Source organism: Mus caroli, unplaced genomic scaffold (assembly GCF_978045245.1).
Source record: "Mus caroli unplaced genomic scaffold, Mus_caroli_1 scaffold_7, whole genome shotgun sequence".
In the NCBI taxonomy this organism is placed as follows: domain Eukaryota; kingdom Metazoa; phylum Chordata; class Mammalia; order Rodentia; family Muridae; genus Mus; species Mus caroli.
Window position 1 is genome coordinate 26,276,068 of NW_028227262.1, and position 19,750 is coordinate 26,295,817.

At 46.4% G+C, this 19,750-nt stretch overlaps 1 protein-coding gene and 1 pseudogene across 1 annotated transcript; one reads left to right on the forward strand and one right to left on the reverse strand.

The window, feature by feature from the left end:
- Window positions 1-2,348: 2,348 nt before the first annotated feature.
- LOC147003832 (signal recognition particle RNA) lies at window positions 2,349-2,587 on the reverse strand (annotated as a pseudogene).
- An 8,175-nt stretch (window positions 2,588-10,762) lies between these two features.
- Gdf3 (growth differentiation factor 3) lies at window positions 10,763-14,421 on the forward strand. The gene is made up of 2 exons (XM_021165810.2): window positions 10,763-11,033; window positions 13,592-14,421. The coding sequence occupies exons 1-2, from the start codon at window positions 10,763-10,765 to the stop codon at window positions 14,419-14,421; spliced, it is 1,101 nt and encodes a 366-aa protein (XP_021021469.2).
- Window positions 14,422-19,750: the final 5,329 nt, after the last annotated feature.

The window sequence follows — 19,750 nt, forward strand, 5'->3', positions numbered from 1 at the left end:
GTCCCCACCAACGGTCTGGCCTTTTTTTTTTTTTTTTTAAGATTTATTTATTTTATGTATATGAGTACAACATTGCACTCTTCAGGCACATACCCAGAAGAGTGCATCAGATCCCATTACAGATGATTGTGAATTGAACTCAGGACCCCTAGAAGAACAATGGGTGCTCTTACTTAACTGCTGAGCCATCTCCCTAGCCCCTGGCTTTTTCTTTTTTTTTTTTTTTTAGATATTTTCTTAATTTACATTTCAAATGTTATCCCCTTTTCTGGTTTCTCCTCCGGAAAATCCCCTTCCCCTCTCGCCTCTCCCCTCCCCCTGTTCACCAACTCACCCACTCCCACTTCCTGGCCTTGGCATTCCCCTATACTGGGGCATCGAGCCTTCACAGGACCAAGGGCCTCTCCTCCCATTGGTGACTGACTAGGCCATCCTCTGCTACATATGCAGCTGGAACCATGAGTCCCACCAAGTGTTTTCTTTGGTTGGTGGTTTAGTCCCAGGGCACTCTGGGGGTACTGGTTAGTTCATATTGTTGTTCCTCCTAAGGGGCTGCAAACCCCTTCAACTCCTTGGGTCCTTTCTCTAGCTCCTTCATTGGGGACCCTGTGCTCCATCCAATGGATGGCTGTGGGCATCCACTTCTCTATTAGTCAGGCACTGGCAGATTCTCTCTCAGGAGACAGCTATATCGGGCTCTGGTCTTCTTTCTTTCTTTCTTTCTTTCTTTCTTTCTTTCTTTCTTTCTTTCTTTCTTTGTTTCTCTTTCGAGACAGGGTTTCTCTGTGTAGCCCTGGCTGTCCTGGAACTCACTCTGTAGACCAGGCTGTCCTCGAACTCAGAAATTTGCCTGCCTTTGCCTCCCAAGTGCTGGGATTAAAGGCATGTGCCATGACTGCCCAGCTCCAGCTTTTTTCTTAAAGCAGCATTTGACAACTGTAGCCCAGGTTGGCCTTAAATGATCCATACTCTAGCCTCAATCTCCATAGCACTGAAGTTCCAGTTCAGGACTACCAGGCCTGGCTGGCAGTGTAGACAGTTAAACAATATCTTTTATTGTTAGTCTTCAGAGAAATCCAGAAGTCTAAGTGTATTATCCTGCAGAGAATTGACTCAGACACTTACAGAGAACATACATAAAGGTACTGATCGGGGACTGCTTGAGTGAGAGGTAGGCATGGGCATCAGAGAAAGAGAAAGATGGGAGATGGGTGTGGTGACAGTGACATAGTCCTGTGATCCCAGTGCTCAGGGGAGGCCAGCTTGGGCTACAGAACAATGCCCAGTCAATAAATAAATACATAGCTGGGCTATGTGTGGTGTAAGCCTTTAATCTGGAGGCAGAGGCAGGTGGAGCTCTGAGTTTGAGGCCAGCCTGGTCTACAAAGTGAGTTCCAGGACAGTGTGTGTGTGTGTGTGTGTGTGTGTGTGAGAGAGAGAGAGAGAGAGAGAAAGAGAGAGAGAGAGAATAATGGGACACAGCCTTCCCCACCCTTCCCCAGCTAAGGGCCAGAGAGATAAGGAGGTATCCCACCACGGCAGCTGCAGAGGTAGCCAGCAAGAGTCAGGGGCCACTGACATGGGGTCTCTCATACTTGCTGTGGTTTTGGGCCAGCAACAGTACTCGAAATTCATCTCGTGCCACAGGGCAGGACTACCAACCGAGGAAGCTTCAGGCTGAACCACACTCAACCATCACTTAAGCAGGATCCCCTGTCGACTGTTGAGTTTGCTGAGACCTAGCCAGGTCCTCGGAGTCTCTTTCTTTCTTTCTCTCTCTCTCTCTTTCTTTTTTTAGATTTATTTATGTATTTTATGTATGTGTACACTGTAGCTGTACAGGTGGTTGTGAGTCTTCGTGGGGTTGTCGGGAATTGAGTTTTTAGGACCTCTGCTCGCTCAGTCCCTGCTTGCTCCAGCCCAAAGATGTATTTATTCTTATACATAAGTACACTGTAGCTGACTTCAGAGACACCAGAAGAGGTGGTCAGATCTCATTAGGGATGGTTGTGAGCCACCATGTGGCTGCTGGGATTTGAGCTCAGGATCTTTGGTAGAGCAGTCAGTGCTCTTACCCACTGAGCCATCTCTCCAGCCCGGAGTCTCTTTCTTTGTACTTCAAATTTTTCTTGGGCTGGGGTTTAACACAGTACTAAAGTGCTTGCCTGACATAGCTAAGGCCTGGCTTGGATTCCTAACCAACATAAGAACACAAAGGCATTAACACCCCACCCCACCCCCCACACCCCCTACCAAATCTGAGGTTACTCTGTGTAGATTTCTTTTAAAAAAAAAAAACCCAGGCCGGGCAGTGGCGGTACACGCCTTTAACCCCAGCACTTGGGAGGCAGAGACTGGAGGATTTCTGAGTTTGAGGCCAGCCTGGTCTACAGAGTGAGTTCCAGGACAGTCAAGGCTACACAGAGAAACCCTGTCTTTTTTTTTGGTTTTTCGAGACAGGGTTTCTCTGTATAGCCCTGGCTGTCCTGGAACTCACTCTGTAGACCAGGCTGGCCTCGAACTCAGAAATCCGCCTGCCTCTGCCTCCCGAGTGCTGGGATTAAAGGCGTGCGCCACCACGCCCGGCACGAGAAACCCTGTCTTGAAAAACCAAACCAAACCAAACAATCATTTGAGACGCAAAGACTATCCAGGAGTGGCAGAGTGGTGGAGTGGCGGCCCAACACAGTTTGTAATCCCAGTGCTTTGTGGGGAGAGGCAGGAAGATCTGGAGTTCAAGGTTATCACTGGCTACATAAAATTTAAATAGCCACTTAAGAAACTACTTCTAGGCGCTAGAGAGACGGCTCAGCAATTGTTTCTGCAGAGGACAGGGGTTCGGTTTCCAGCACCCACTCACAGCTGTCTGTAACTGCAGTTCCAGGGGATCCAGTGCCCTACTCTGGCCTCCTTGGGCACCCACACACATGTGCATACAGACACACATGAGTAATTATGTGTAACTAGGCACAATTAAAGGCATGTGCACTCTGGAAACAGAGGCAGTTGGATCTCAGTGAGTGTGGGGGCTGCCAGTGGTGATGGGCAGATGTCTCTGCAGCTGCTCTTCCAGAGGGCTGAGGTTCGGGTCACAATCTCCGGGACTTCCAGTTCGAGGGGGTATAATGCCCTCTTCCAGCATCTATAGGCACTGTATACTGTATATGGCAAATGCAGACATATTTGCCGGCAAAACCAACACCTATACACATAAAATAAAATTAATGCCAGCCATCGGGCTGGTGAGACGGCTCAGCGGGTAAGAGCACACTGACTGCTCTCCCAAAGGTCCTGAGTTCAAATCCCAGCAACCACATGGTGGCTCACAACCATCGGTAGTGAGATATGACGCCCTCTTCCGGTGTCTAAAGACAGCTGCAATGTACTTACACATAATAAATAAAATCTTTTTTTTCCTTTTTTTTTTTGGTGGTTTTTCGAGACAGGGTTTCTCTGTATAGCCCTGGCTGTCCTGGAACTCACTCTGTAGACCAGGCTAGCCTCGAACTCAGAAATCCGCCTGCCTCTGCCTCTGCCTCCCGAGTGCTGGGATTAAAGGCGTGTGCCACCACGCCAGGCCTATAAATAAAATCTTTAAAAAATAAAATAAATGCCAGCCATGATGGCTCTTTCCTTGCCTTTAACTCTAGCACTCAGGAGAGAGGCGGGAGGCTCTCTATGAGTTCAAGGCCAGTCTGTTTTACAGAGTGAGTTCCAGACTAGCCAGGACTACACTGAAAAGCCCTGTCTCAAAAAAGAGGACTAAATAAAAGGAAAAAAAGAAGAGAGAGGGAGAGGGAAGGAGGGAGGGAGGGAGGAAGGAAGGAAAGAAGGAACAAAGGAAGGGCCACAGTTCCTAGAATAGACAAGGAATTGCATTCTGTACATAATAATACATTTTCCCAAGGAATTGGTGAGACTTCTGGATGTAGCGGGATGAAAGTCAGGCCACTAGGGTGTGGCCTCGATTCGGAGACTCTGACCCTTTCATTTCTTTTTGCTGCACAGTTTCCACGATGTGAGTCATTTCTCAACCCACGCTCCCACATGACTCGCTGCCTCACCACAGGCCCCAAAGCAACAAGGGTGAGGGACTCTAGCCTCAAAGTTTTGAAACCCTAGGTTCTCTAGAGCGTCTGGTTATGATACCACAAAGCTGCCTACCTTCACATTCTGTGAAGACACCTTTAAATTTTCCCCCAAGAAGTCTTCCAACGGTTTACGAGAAAGATTGTAGACATTTTTTTTAAATTCCCCACTGTTATAAACATGAAAAGTTGAATTTTTTTTCAGCCAGGGTACAATTGAAATCAAAACAGGAAAAATTAAAAAACGCAATAATGTACTAACATTTTTTTCAACATTTGGCTTCTGAGTAAAACACAAATCTGGTATAAAATGTAGCTTCTTAAGCCACAGTGTGCAGCTGTCTTCCTCTTCCATGTCAAGAGATGTAAAAGCCTAAAGGCCAAATGATACCAAATGTATCAGTTTCAGAAGCCGTCGTCTCAGGATGTTCACTATTTCTGGCTAAGATACATCTGAAACCCTGACAAGGCTTCGACATGCAATACCAAGAACAGTGGCCTGTGCTGGTGCAGGTCACAGGTGCAGGTCAAAGCAGCCCCCACACCTGTGATCCCAGCAACTCAGGAAGCCAAGGCTGGAGGACGCTGAAGTTTGATCTCTTTGGTCTACACAGGGCTTTCCAGGCCAATCCCGGCTACATAGTAGCAGGCTGTTTCAAGAAACAAACAAACAAACAAAAACAAACAAACAAACAAACAAAAAACAGAAAAAGAAAGCCTGGAAACTGGGCAATACACAATCTGAATCGAAAAGGGGTCAGCTGGGTAAATTATTGAACAGAACAGGAAATTGCCTTTCAAGGTAATTAAGCACAGCTGGGGAGTAAGTAACTCAGCCCCAGAGTGCCTGACAGCTAATGCAAAACCTTGCGTTTGAGTCTCAGGACAGAGTGACGAAAGAGCAAATCAAAACCCAACCATGGCTGAGAGGTGGCGGCAATGCCTGTAGTGTCAGCACTGGGGAGGCAGAGGCAGGAAGATCTCTGAGTTCTAGGCCAGGCATGCACCACCACTGCTTGGGGCTCATTTAAATTTTTTAAAGACAGGTTCTCCTGTATCCCAGCTAGCCTCCAGTTTTTAGGTTGGGAAGAAAACCTTGAACAAATCAACAACAACAAAAGTTTTATGTCGGGCTGGTGAGATGGCTCAGTGGGTAAGAGCACCGGATTGCTCTTCCGAAGGTCCGGAGTTCAAATCCCAGCAACCACATGGTGGCTCACAACCATCTGGAACGAGATCTGACTCCCTCTTCTGGAGTGTCTGAAGACATCTACACTGTACTTACATATAATAAATAAATAAATTAAAAAAAAAGTTTTATGTCCTTATTTTGTTAACAGTGTGTCACTCTGTAGACCAGGCTAGCCTTGAGCCCACAGATCCTCCTGCCTCTGTCTCTGGTGATGAGATTAAAGGCCTGTGGCACCACTCTAGCATATTTATTTTAAACTTTAGTTGATAAGGCTGGAGAGAGAGGTTAGTGGGTAAAAGCACTTGCTACCAAGCCTGACATCTGAGCCTCATTGCTGGGACTCACATAGTGGAAGGTAAGAGGATGGACACATACACACACAAACACACACACACATACATACACATGCATGTACACATATGCATACACCCATGCACATGCACACATCACACACAAATGTAATTAAATTAGCTTACATAGTAAGCCTGTGTGTTTGAAACAGTTTTTTTTTTTTTTTTTGCTTTTCGAGACAGGGTTTCTCTGTATAGCTCTGGCTGTCCTGGAACTCACTTTGTAGACCAGGCTGGCCTCGAACTCAGAAATCCACCTGCCTCTGCCTCCCGAGTGCTGGGATTAAAGGCGTGCGCCACCACGCCCGGCATTGAAACAGTTTTTTAAGGTTACTTACAGAAACACAGGAGAGGGGATTTTTAATAGAATGGACTCTATTAGTGGCTATAATAAGAAACTATCTTTCCTTGGCCTGCAGCAATTAACTGTCAGATGCCCTCAGGGATGTGGGAGCCAGGTGAGTTTCTCCCCCTAGCTACAATATCAACCTATATATAATTTAAAGGAAATTTTATTTTATATGCACAGGTGTTTTTATGTGCCATGCCCAGAGAGGGTAGTACAGGAGTCAGAGCCTCTGAAACTGGACAGACAGTTGTCACTCACTATGTAGGTGCAGGGACTGGAATCCAAATCCTCATCAAACGCAAATTAATTTACTTACTTACTGTTAATGTTATGTGTATTGAGTGTTTTGCCTGTGTACCATGTGCATGTAGTACCCATAGCGACCAGAAGAGAGCGCCAGATCCCCTACAACTGGAATTCAGTGACTATTGTGAGCTATCATGTGGGTGCTGGGAATTGAATCCAGTCCTCAGTAAAAGCAATAAATCCTCTAAACAACTGAGCCATTTCTCCAGCCCCTGCTGGAAGTTTTATTGTTGTTCTGAAGTAGGTTCTTATGGTGGCTGGCCTTGAATTTGTCTGGCTTTAAATTCCTGAACTGTATTCTAGTCTCTCGAACGCTGGGTTACAAGCATTCCCCCTCACTCACAGCTTTAAAAAAAAACAAAGGGGGGGGGGGAAGAATGAGGAGAGGGAGGAAGAGGAGGAGGAGAGTAATAGAGGAAAATAGGCAACAGAATTTCTCTCTCTCTATATATATATATATTAATTAACCCTGGAATGGTAGTGCAGGCTGGTAATCCCAGTATTCCAGATTTGAGGCAGAAGTATCTTGAGTTCTTGGGCAGCCTGGACTACACAGAGAAACATTAAACAAAGAAAACTGAGTGAGGTGGCACCATGGCACCAAGAGAGGTGACAGTTGCTGTCAGTGGGATCCACAGTGTCTACACACTGTGACTGTGGTTCTGATCCCTGAGGGGTGCTGTCTGGGAGAAGGCCATCACAGAGAGGCCCCAGGCAGGCTCTGCCCCAGGCAGGCTCTGCCCCAGGCAGGCTCTGCCCCAGGCAGGCTCTGCCCCAGGCAGGCTCTGCCCCAGGCAGGCTCTATATTGGATTACCTCCCAGGCTCAGTGGAAAGAAGTGCATCTATTGGGGGCTGGTGAGATGGCTCAGTGGGTAAGAGCACCCGACTGCTCTTCTGAAGGTCCAGAGTTCAAATCCCAGCAACCACATGGTGGCTCACAACCATCCGTAACGAGATCTGGCGCCCTCTTCTGGAGTGTCTGGGGACAGCTGCAGTATACTTACATATAATAAATAAATAAATCTTTAAAAAAAAAGAAGTGCATCTATCCTGAGGAGGCAAGAAGTGTTTGCTGTCCCAAGACCTTTGAGCTCGCTCAGTGTGCACTCAGGCTGAGATGAAAGAAGCTCACAGATCAACAGCTCGGCCAGTGTCACCTGAACATACCCACTCAGGACCCTGGGAGGTCAGAAATGATGCCAGACAGGAATCCTCGATGCCCTGCTGAAGAGGTACTCCGTGACCAGAAGTCAAGTGTTAAAAGCAGCATTCTCTCCCCATTTGAAGGGAAACAAGTTTATATATATGTGTGTGTGTGTATATATATATACACAAACATACACGCGTGCACACACACACACACACACACATATATATATATATATATATATATATATATATACACACACACACACACACACACACATAGTATGTGAGTACACTGTTGATCTCTTCAGACACACTAAAATAGGGTATTGGGTGGTTATGAGCCACCATGTGGTTGTTGGGAACTGAACTCAGGACCTCTGGACGAGCAGTCAGTGCTCTTAACCGCTGAGCCAGCCCTCCAGCCCAGGTTCTTATAATAGAATAAAGAATAAAATAGTTCAAAATATTCACATTCCAGTTTCAAAAACCATGAGCAGTGTCTTGGGGACAGACTAGCCAGTTATCTTTACAGTAAAAGTGGTCAGACCTAGGGCCTTGCACACACCAGGCAAACCCTGGAATTAACTGTCTGGTAGTTTAAATGAGTTAGCCTTTCAATGGACTCTGAGAGTCTTTCTAGTCAGTTTTTTTTGGGGGGGGAGGGGGGCAGTCACAGTCAGAAATTTGCTGGGGTGGCAGTCCACCCTGTAGCCCCAGTACCTGGAAGACAGAGACAAGAACATCACTAGAAGTTGGAAGCTAGCCGGGACCACACCTAAAGTTCCAGAAAGGTGCTGAGAAGATGGCCCAAGGTTAAGAGCACTTGTTCTTATAAGACTCCACTAGGTTCCCGGAACTTGCATGGTGGTTCACAACCGTCCATAATTCTAGTTCCAGGGCATCGGATGCCTTTCTCCGACCTCTTTTGGCACAGACATATAGGCAGGCAGCACTTACATACATAAAATAAACAGCTCTTAAAGCCACAGCTATGTAAGAAGATCCTATCTAAAAAAACAAAATCATCATCATCATCATCATCACAACAACCCAGGGTACAACCTTTAATCCCAGCACTCGGGAGGCAGAGGCAGGCAGATCTTTGTGAGTTCAAGGGCAGCCTGGTCTACAAAGTGAGTTCTAGGACAGCCAGGGCTGTTACAGAGAAACCCTGTTTTGAAACAAAACAAACAAAAAGCCCAACCAACCAACCAAAACAGCAGCAACAGCCTAAAGTGTATGTTTTGCTGTATAGAGACAGAGTTCCATGGCCTGGAACTTGCTAGGTAGCAGAGGATAGCCTTGAACTCACGATTTGTCTGCCTATGATGGGTCCACACCTCCCTTTCACCCTGTCAACAATTCTGTGCTTTTCCACACAAAGCTCCTTTGGGCAGTGTGAGTCCCAACCTGCAGACTTCCGACTGAGTCCCTCAATCCGTTCCTGAAGCAAATTTCCTGGTTCAAGCTTTAGTTGAGACAACATTCAGTGAGAGGAAATGAAGAATTTGATGCTGCCCAGGTGATACTGGGTGGGACCAGAGCTCACCCCAGGACTGAGATCCTGGTCAAGAAGAACTGGTTAGACACTGAAATCTAGAAGAGGAATGTAGGCTTTTTTGTTGGGTCGATTGAGACAGGGTCTCATTTTGCAGCCTAGGCAGCCGGGAACTTCAGATAGGCTTTGAGGTTCTTAACCTCCTGCTTCAGCCTCCTAAGCAGCTGGAATTGTTGGACTGTAATCACTAGGCCTGGTTAAAAACATTTTTTTTTTTTTATGTTGGAATTTTTTTTTTAACAGTGTTACCCAGGATCTTGAGTATCCACCACTGAGCTACACTGCCAGTTAGTGTTTTTGTACTTAGACTATGAAGTATAAAATTATAAAAATGTATTTTTATTGTTTTTAATTTTGCATAGGCTGTGTGCCTGCATATGGGTATGTGCACATGTGTGCAGGTGCCTGCTGAGTGAGGCCAGATGCGTCCAATCCCCTGAAGACAGCTATAAGCTGCCGGATATGGGTTCTAGGGACCAAATTTGGCTCCTCTGGAAGAGCAGCAAGTGCTTTTAACCACTGAGTCATCTCTCCAGCCCAAACTAAGAGAAGCATAGCGAACTGGGAGTGGCAGCACACTGACAGCTCAGTCACAATTTCCTGGACAGTTGAGGATGGATTACCTAAACCCAGGATTCTGACTCCCCTGAGAAAGATAGCAACCCCACCCCCACTCTAAGTTAGGTCTCAATGTAGCTCAAGCTGGCTTCAAACTTGCTATATGATTGAAGTTGGTATTATATTTTTATTCTCCTATCTCTGCTTCCTGAGTACAGAGATAAAAGGTTTGTAATTAGGTCCTGCAAGACACCATTTCTGGAAGGAAGGAAGGAAGGAAGGAAGGAAGGAAGGAAGGAAGGAAGGAAGGAAAGAGAAGGGAAGGGAAGGGAAGGGAAGGGAAGGGAAGGGAAGGGAAGGGAAGGGAAGGGAAGGGAAGGGAAGGGAAGGGAAGGGAAGGGAAGGGAAGGGAAGGGAAGGGAAGGGAAGGGAAGGGAAGGGAAGGGAAGGAAGAAAGCAATCAAGAGAGAGAGAGAGAGAGAGAGAGATTGATTATAGGGCTAGGAGTGAGCAGAGTGCTTGCCTAGCGTGTTTTCAGCCCAGAGTTCCATACCATGCATCTCATCCAATCTCATTGGGAGCGATAGGTAGGCTAGATTAGAAATTCAAACTTGGGCCAGCAAGGTGCCCCAGTGGGTAAAGGTGCTTGCCACCAAGCCTGATAATCTGAGTTCAATTCCTGGGACCCATTCAGAAGACTGAGACCAAATCCTGCGAATTGACCTGGGAGCTCTGCCCCTTTACTGTGGCATGCATACCCCACTCACAGGCATAATAAACAAACAAACAAACATCTTGTTAAAAGAGAAACAAGTTGAAGGTCAATCTAGGACACATGAGACCCCATCTCAAAATTACACATATAATAAATTATTCTCTACCGTGCTCCCAGAAGCTATCTCATTGCCTTGCATATCACAGACACATTGTCTGTATGTTCAATGAGTGTGTCTTCCTTTCCACTCACGCTGTACACTGCTGTCCAACCCGCTGGAGAGTAGAAGGAGAAAACACACACGCACACACACACACACACACACACACACACACACACACACACACCATCTGTCTTTTCACATTGAATTGCCTCTGAGGGGCTGAGAAGAGAGCAATTCACACTTGATTACCTCCCAAACTCTTGAATTGAGCAGAGGAGGCTAGACCGCTGAGCTGCGCTCCCCAGAGGCTGCTCTACCCCGGCTCAGACGACCATGCAGCCTTACCTACGGCTTCTGACGCTTGGCTTCCTTCTGTTAACCCTGCCCTGGGGCCAGACATCCGAGTTTCAAGACTCTGACCTTTTGCAGTTTCTGGGATTAGAGAAAGCGCCTTCACCTCGCAGGTTCCAGCCTGTGCCTCGCGTCTTAAGGAAAATCATCCGGGCTCGAGAAGCCGCTGCGGCCAGCGGGGCCTCGCAGGACTTATGCTACGTGAAGGAGCTGGGTGTCCGTGGGAACCTGCTTCAGCTTCTCCCAGACCAGGGTAAGGAACCCGAGGGTTTATCAGAGAAAAATCTCAAGTGGGTGCTGTGGAGCAGGGAGGAGGATACAGACGGACACCATGGCTGGCCGGAGTCTGGGCTTGGATCTTGCACATTCTGTCTTGGTTCCAAGATCAGCCCAGAGGAAGGTGTTCTTATCACCTCTCCACGCTAGTCTAACTACCGCGGTGCGGGTTTAGCAGAGTTTAATTTACAGTTAACAGAGAGTGGGTTTAGACTATAGGTCAGCGCTCCGAGAGCTAGACAATATCACACCTTGGGTGAGACCGAATTCAAGGTAGGTTTTAAAAGTCAGCGGTTCCCCACCACCTCCCTTCTCTTTTCTCCTGCTTACTCTTTCCCTGTTTTTAATATGGTTTTTGTGCATGCCTATCCTAAGAGTTCAGAGGTGTCAGAACCCCTGGAGCAGAAGTTACAGGAGGTTGTGAGCTGCCCAACCACATGGCTGCTGCGAACTGAGCTCCGGTCCTCTTAAGCATGCAGCCATCTTTCTTTCTATCCCCTCTGTGTTACTTTTGTTAGATGCAAAAGCACGTCTCTTTGGGTAGCCCTGGCTGTCCTGGAACTTGCTATGTATACTTAGAGCAGGAGTCACCTGCCTCTGCTTCCCAAGTACTGAGTGCTAGGATTAAAAGCCAGCACATCTCTTGACTTTATCTATCTATTTATATTTTATTAATTATTTTATTTCATTTTGTTTGTTTCTTCAACACAGGGTTTCCCTGTGTAGCCCTGCCTGCCCTGGGGGTCTCTTTCTCGACCAGCATGGCCTTGGATTCAAGGGACACCCCCTACCTCTGCTTCCCAGATGCTGGGATTAAAGGCATGCGCCATCATGCGTGACTTGACTTTTTAAAAATACAGACCAATGGTATTATAATCTAAGCCACAGTTACATTCTTATAAAATTCTGAGGGATTGCCATCCCATAGCTTTTTAAACTGACCACCAAATTGCACAAGCCACCAGTTTGATATTTTAAAAGTAGGTTCTTCTAGCCTTAGGCTGTCGGTCCTTTCTTTCCATACTTGATTCTTATTCAAAGTTGGAGCCTCTTGGGAGAGTCCACATTCCTGCATTGGCATTCAGATGCATAGTCTTTCTGGTAACTGTTTTTTTCCTGGCTTGGGTGGTTTTTGTTTTGAGACACTACCCTGGTCTGCAGCCCTTTCTTGCAGCTCCGACTGGCCACAAGTTTTCCAGCAATCCCCCTGCTGCAGTTTCCCAAGGGCTGAGATTATAATACGAAGATGAATAAAGGATTTGGATATGTATTTGTCCCTGAAGCCTTTAATGTATACTTCCTGGGAGTTAGACTGGGAATGGCTTTGAGAGTGCAGATATTATTAAAAGTCTACTGTTTCAGAGTTTCAGCTGGCCGTGGTGCACGAGTTTAATCTCAGCACTCAGGAGGCAGAGGCAGGTGGATCTCTTCGCGGCTAGCCTGGTCTACAGCCCAAGTACCAGGACAGCCAGGGCTGTTACACAGAGAAACCCTGTCTCGGAAAACCAGCACCCCTCCCCCCTCCCCTCCTCCCCCAAAGAAAAACACTGCAAGGATCTCCGAATTCAAAGCCAGCCTGGTCTATAGCCAAGGTTAGACAGAGAACTCTGTCTTGGGGAAGGAAAAAAAAAAAAAAAGAGTTTTTAGAAGAGAATTAGTTAATAAGAAGGAAAAGTCCAAGATTGGTTTGAGGGAAGCTGATGCTGGCCCTCCTACGTGGCGGTTGTTCTTTGTAATAAAAGGGTATCAAAGTCATGGGGCAGGGTGTGGGGGTGGAGGCGGAGGCGGAGTTGGAGGTATGAGGAAGGCTACTTAGGAGACGTGTGTGTGTGTGTGTGTGTGTGTGTGTGTGTGTGTGTGTTACCGCGTGTGTGCTCGTGGGTATGATGGGAGGTGCTGGGGATTGCCTAGTGCTCCTGAAGTTCTGGGTTTGAGCTCCAGCATAGTATAAACCAGATGTATAGAAATAGATTTGCTGTCTCAGAACTTTGAAAGTAGAGGCAGGGCGATTAGAAGTTTACATCCATTCTTGGCTATATAATGGCTAGCCTTGGTTACAAAAGACCTTGTCTTTTAAAAAACAAAAAGCCACAAACTCAGCCCCTCCAAAAATAAATAAATAAATAAATAAATAAATAAGATAAATAAATAAACCAAAAACTTGGGTGTGGGGCAATGACTTAGTGTACTGATTGCCTTGTTTACAAGCATGAAGTTAAGCAGCCTGCTACTATATGTCCTTCTGTAACCCCAGCATTCTGGGGGCACAGACAGACAGGTCCCTGGGGTTCACTGGCCAGCCAGTCTAGCCAAATTGGTAACCCCAGGTCAATGAGACCTGATGTAAGAAAACCAAGGTAGACAACTCCTGAGGAGTAGCACACATCTGGACTTGAATAAGGAGAGTTGGGGAATAGTCCCCCCAGAAGGGAGTGTTTGACTGGAGCTCGGGGCCCTGCGCATTTATGCATGAGCACACGTGGTCCAAAGTAAAAATGGTTGTAATGGCTCTCAAATGTTTCCTTTTGCTTCTAGGTTTTTTCCTTAACACACAGAAACCTTTCCAAGATGGCTCCTGTCTGCAGAAGGTCCTCTATTTTAACTTGTCTGCCATCAAAGAAAAGGCAAAGTTGACCATGGTCCAGCTGACTCTAGACTTGGGGCCCAGGTCCTACTATAACCTGCGACCAGAGCTGGTGGTGGCTCTGTCTGTGGTTCAGGACCGTGGCGTGTGGGGGCAATCCCACCCTAAGGTGGGCAGGTTGCTTTTTCTGCGGTCTGTCCCCGGGCCTCAAGGTCTGCTCCAGTTCAACCTGCAGGGTGTGCTTAAGGATTGGAACAGCAACCGACTGAAGAATTTGGACTTACACTTACAGATTCTGGTCAAAGAGGACAGATACTCCGGGGTAACTGTCCAGCCTGAGAACCCCTGTGACCGCCTGATCCGCTCTCTCCATGCCTCCCTGCTGGTGGTAACCCTCAACCCTAAACACTGTCATCCTTCTTCCAGAAAAAGGAGGGCGGCCATCCCTGTCCCCAAGGGTTTCTGTAGGGACTTCTGCCACCGTCATCAGCTGTTCATCAACTTCCAGGACCTGGGTTGGCACAAGTGGGTCATTGCCCCTAAGGGGTTCATGGCAAATTACTGTCATGGAGAGTGCCCCTTCTCAATGACCACGTATTTAAATAGTTCCAATTATGCTTTCATGCAGGCTCTGATGCATATGGCTGACCCCAAGGTCCCCAAGGCTGTCTGTGTCCCCACCAAGCTCTCGCCCATCTCCATGCTCTATCAAGATAGTGATAAGAACGTCATTCTCCGACATTATGAAGACATGGTAGTCGATGAGTGTGGGTGTGGGTAGTCTCAGGACTAGGCTAGGAGTGTGCTTAGGGTAAATCCTTTAATAAAACTACCACCCCACCTTTGGCTTATGGTCTCTTGAATCGGACATGTATGTCATCATGTTTAATGAGCCCCACCATTACACACATTTGTGTATGACTATGGACCCCTTGGTGAGTTTACTTAATTTGTGCTCATTATGCATAGTAGCTGGGCTTCTTGTTCTTGTTTGAAACAAGGCCTTATTATACATCTTTGCTGGCCTTGAACTCACAGCAATCCTCTTTCCTCTACCTCCTGTGTGCTGGGATTACAGCTGTGAGCCACCAGGACCAAAATTTTTTTTTTTTTTTTTTTTTTGAAACAGGAAACATGGTCTCTATATCAGGCTGTCCTATAACTATGTAGACCAGGCTAACCTCAAACTCACAAGAGATCAAACTGCCTCTGCTTCCTGAATCCTAGGATTCAGGCCTGCCCTGTACCATATTATATCCAATTATATATCTTAAGATTTTAAAATTATTTTGAGAAAACATAACATAGAAAAATTACACGAGCTTTAAAAATGCTCACTTACTTGTTTTATGTGTGGGTGCTTGTGTAAGTGCACGGTGTACATGCAGGAATCTGTGGAGACCAGAAGAGGCAGTCAGATCCCCTGAAGTTACAGGTGATCATGCGTCTCCTCCATGTGGATGCTCAAGTGGGTCCTCCACAAGAGCAGGCAGCACTCTTAACTGCTGAGCCAGTTCTTCCCTCCCCCCCACCCCGCTTTGGAGACAGGGTTTCTCTGTGTAGCCCTGGCTGTCCTGGAACTCACTCTGTAGATCAGGCTGGCCTCAAACTCATAAATCTGCCTGCCTCTGCCTCCCAAGTGCTGGGATTAAAGGCGTGAGCCACGACCGCCCAGCTTGCTGCACCATTTCTTAAGCCCCAGATCTTTCATATGATCTTACAGCTTAGATACTTGCTTTCTTCACTATGGAATCATGGACTTTCCCTGTGCTGTGTTTTGTTTTCTTTTTCTTTCTTTTTTCGAGACAGGGTTTCTCTGTATAGCCCTGGCTGTCTGGAACTCACTTTGTAGACCAGGCTGGCCTCGAACTAAGAAATCCGCCTGCCTCCCAAATGCTGGGATTAAAGGCCTGCGCCACCACTCTCGGCTTGTGTTTTCTTTTCTTGAGACAGAGACTGGAGGCCAGCTTTTCCTGAAAACTCCCTTTGTAGTGCAGGAGAGTCTCCAGTGCAGATCCTGCACAGCCCACCTCTCCCATGCTGGGATCTTGGGTGTGCATCACCATACCCAGAGGTTCCTTTTGTTTTGGTTTCTTGAGACTGTTTCGTTCTCTAGTCTAAGCTGGTCTCTAAGCGTCTGAAATTCTGGGATTGTAGGCATGAACAACCAACCATGCTCGGGCTTGGAATTTTCTTTTTCTTGACAGGCTGTGGTGGCTCATGCCTGTAATCCCAGCACTCAGGAGGCAGAGGCAGGTGGATCTCTGTGAGTTTCATGCCATCCTGATCTACAGATATGGTTCCAGGACAGCCACAGCCACACAGAAAAACCCTGCCTCAAAAAACCAAAAGTCTCATTTACCCCAGATTAGTTTAAGACTCCCTTAAGTAGGTGGGAAAGCACAAGTACACTGTAGCAGGCTTCAGACACACCAGAAGAGGGCGCCAGATCTCATTATGGGCCACCATGTGGTTGCTGGGATTTGAACTCAAGATTCAAGAGCAGTCAGTGCTCTTCTGCTGAGCCATCTCGCCAGCCCAACCTTGAACTTCTAACAGAAGTGTTGTAGCTATAGGCATGTGATACCATACCTGGCTTGTGTTTATGTGATCCTGGAGACTACACTAGGCCCATACTCTACCAACTTGGCTACAACCTCAGTCCTCTTTGTTTATTTGTTTCTTTTTTTAAAAAAAATTTATTTATTTCATGTATGAGTGCTCTGTTGCATATACATCCGCTTGCCTGAAGAGGGCATCAGATTCCCCTAGAGATGGTTGTGAGCCACTATGTGGTTGCTGGGAATTGAACTCAAGACCTCTGGAAGAGCAGCCAGTGCTCTTAGCCGCTGAGCCACCTCACCCCCACCCCCCACCCCCCAATTCAGTTGATAGAAGTTCCTGGGGTTTTCTTTCTTTCTTTTTTGTTTTGTTTTTTATTTTTTTTAAATATTTTTTTTATTACGGATTTTCCTCAATTACATTTCCAATGCTATCCCAAAAGTCCCCCATACCCCCCCACTCCCCTACCCACCAATCCCCACTTTTTGGCCCTGGCGTTCCCCTGTATATAAAGTTTGCATGTCCAATGGGCCTCTCTTTCCAGTGATGGCCAACTAGGCTATCTTTTGATACATATGCAGCTAGAGTCAAGAGCTCAGGGGTACTGGTTAGTTCATAATGTTGTTCCACCTACAGGGTTGCAGATCTCTTTAGCTCCTTGGATACTTTCTCTAGCTCCTCCATTGGGGGCCCTGTGATCCATCCAATAGCTGACTGTGAGCATCCACTTATGTGTTTGCTAGGCCCTGGCCTAGTCTCACAAGAAACAGCTATATCAGGGTCCTTTCAGCAAACACTTGCTAGTGTATGCAATGGTTGTTTTGTTTTTGTTTTGTTTTTCGAGACAGGGTTTCTCTGAGTAGCCCTGGCTGTTCTGGAACTCACTCTATAGACCAGACTGGCCTCGAACTCAGAAATCTGCCTGCCTTTGCCTCCCAAGTGCTGGGATTAAAGGCATGTGCCACCACCGTCTGGCTTCCTGGGGTTTTCTTAATAAATTTACTTCAACTGAATTATTACAGCAAGATTTTGTTAGGGCATTTGAATAGATATTGGATTATGTGTACACGTGTTTGATACTTTCCTATTCTTTTTTATAAGGAATTATTTATTTTTTTGTATATAAGTACATTGTAGCTGTCTTCAGACACACCAGAAGAGGGCATCAGATCCCATTATAGGTGGTTTAAACCTACCAGGTGGTTGCTGGGAATTGAACTAAGGACCTCTGGAAGAGCAGTCAGTGCTCTTAACCTCTGAGCCATCACTCCAGCCCCCTATTTTTTAAAAATATAATTTATATATAGAAATATATTTATTATAAAATTATATATAGAAATAATTCTATTTTATGTGCATTGGTGTTTTGACTGTATATATATGTCTGTACAGGGTGTCAAATCCCTTGGAACAGGAGTTACAGACAGTTGTGAGCTGCCATGTGGGTGCTGGGACCTGACCCTGGGAGAGCAGCCATTGCTCTTAACCACTGAGCTGTCTTTCCAGCCCAATTCTTTCTTCTTCGAATTAGCTAGAGCTGACAGCTTAGCACAGCCCAGAGTTATTGTCTCAGGGAGACTCAATGGGGAATTGCCTCGATCAGACCGGCATTCGGGTTATGTCTGAGGACATCTTATTGATGGTTGATTGATGTGAGAGGGCCCAGCCCACTCTGGGCAGTGCTACCCCTGGGCAGGTGGACCTGGGGTGTATAAGAAGAAGGCTGAGAGACTAGGGAGATGGCTCAGTAGTTAAGAGCATGCGGTGCTCTTGCGAAAACCAGAGTTCAGTTCCCAGCTCCCATGTACTCTAGTGCCAGTAAATCACATCTCACACACACACACACACACACACACACACACACACACACACACACACACCCGAAAATAAAATAAAATAAGGAAGAAAAGAAGAAAGAAAAGCAGGCAACCATGAGGGAGAAGCCAGTATTCAGCGTTTCTCCGTGGCCTCTCCCCTTCAGCTTCTGCTTCCTGTTCCTCTTTTAAGTTTCTGCTCTGACTTCTCTCAGTGATGAATTGTTCTCTGGGGTGTAAAGATGAAATAAGTCCTTTCTTCTCCAGGCTGTGTTTGTTTGTTTGACACAGCAATAGTAAAGCAAAGCAGGACCTTTCTATCAAAGTTATTAAAAGGGAGGCTGGAGAGAAGGCTCAGCAGGTAAGAGGTGACTGTGGCTAAATTTTGTGCACTGGAGTTCAGAACCCAGCAACTATGTAACAAGCCTGGTGTCCTGCAAACACCTCTTACTTTGGTTCTGAGGGGTCCTACACTCTCTTCTGTACACACACACACACACACACACACACCTGGGCTTTTTGTTTATGTGAGACAGGGTTTCTCTGTGTAGTCCTGGCCATCCTGGAATTCTCTCAGTAGGCTATGCTGGTCTTGAACTCAGAGATCCACCTGCTTCTGCCTCCCATGTGCTGGGATTAAAGGCATGCGCCACTATCGCCTGGTTCAAAAATCATTCTTTTTACACATCTGTAATCCCAGCACTTGGGAGACAGAGGTAGGTGGATCTCTGAGTTGAGGCTAGCCTGGTCTATATAGAGAGTTATAGACAGCCAGAGCCACAAAAAGAAATCTTGTCTCAAAAAGTAGGAGGAGAAAAGAAGAAGAAAAGAAAAGAAAGGAAAAGAAAAGGAAAGGAAAGGAAAGGAAAGGAAAGGAAAGGAAAGGAAAGGAAAGGAAAGGAAAGGAAAATAGTAAAAACCTTGTTGAAAGGATATTGGTGTGGTGGCCCACACCTTTAATCCCAGCACTCAGGAGGCAGAGGCAGGCGGATTTCTGAGTTCGAGGCCAGCCTGGTCTACAAAATGAGTTCCAGGACAGCCAGGGCTACAGAGAAACCCTGTCTCGGGGGGAAAAAAAAGAAAGAAAGAAAAAGAAGGAACCAAACTGAAGCCATTTTGAATAAAACTTTCATTTGAACAGAGGTCAAATAAGTTTAAGTTCCCAAGACCTCAGTGTTGAACTGACATCCTGTCTGGCAAGTTGAGACATGATTGCTAGGCAAGTCCCCCACCACAGTTGAATAAACCAAACAATAGGAACAGGATAAATGTACCACAAAGACAAGTTCCTAAGGAAGACTTCTGTCCCTAAATCCTAATTTGTGGGATAACTTGGCAGACTTATTTATTTACTTATTTTTTAGATTTCTACACCCTAACATTTGGATACCAAACGCTAACCTACTTGAGCCCTTAAGGTGAATTAGCAGCACCTTGGACTGTTTTTCAGTCATCTGGACTCCCGGAGGTGAGCCTGTATTCTGGTTTCTGGTGGAGCCTGTCTGGGACCCAAGAAAGGAGAAAGTGGACGCAGCACTGCTCCTAGGGTCAGAGGAGGACAGGAGACGGCCCGCCTTTTCACTGGTTTTCACTGAGGGGACATTTGGTTCTGGTTCTGGGCATGCTGGATTGCCCATTCTGTCAGTCTGTGTCTGTGGTTTCATTTAGTTTGAATGTTGCTCTGTGTTTTATATCTGGAAAAACGGGCCAAAGTTCATCTGCTGGCTGTTCACC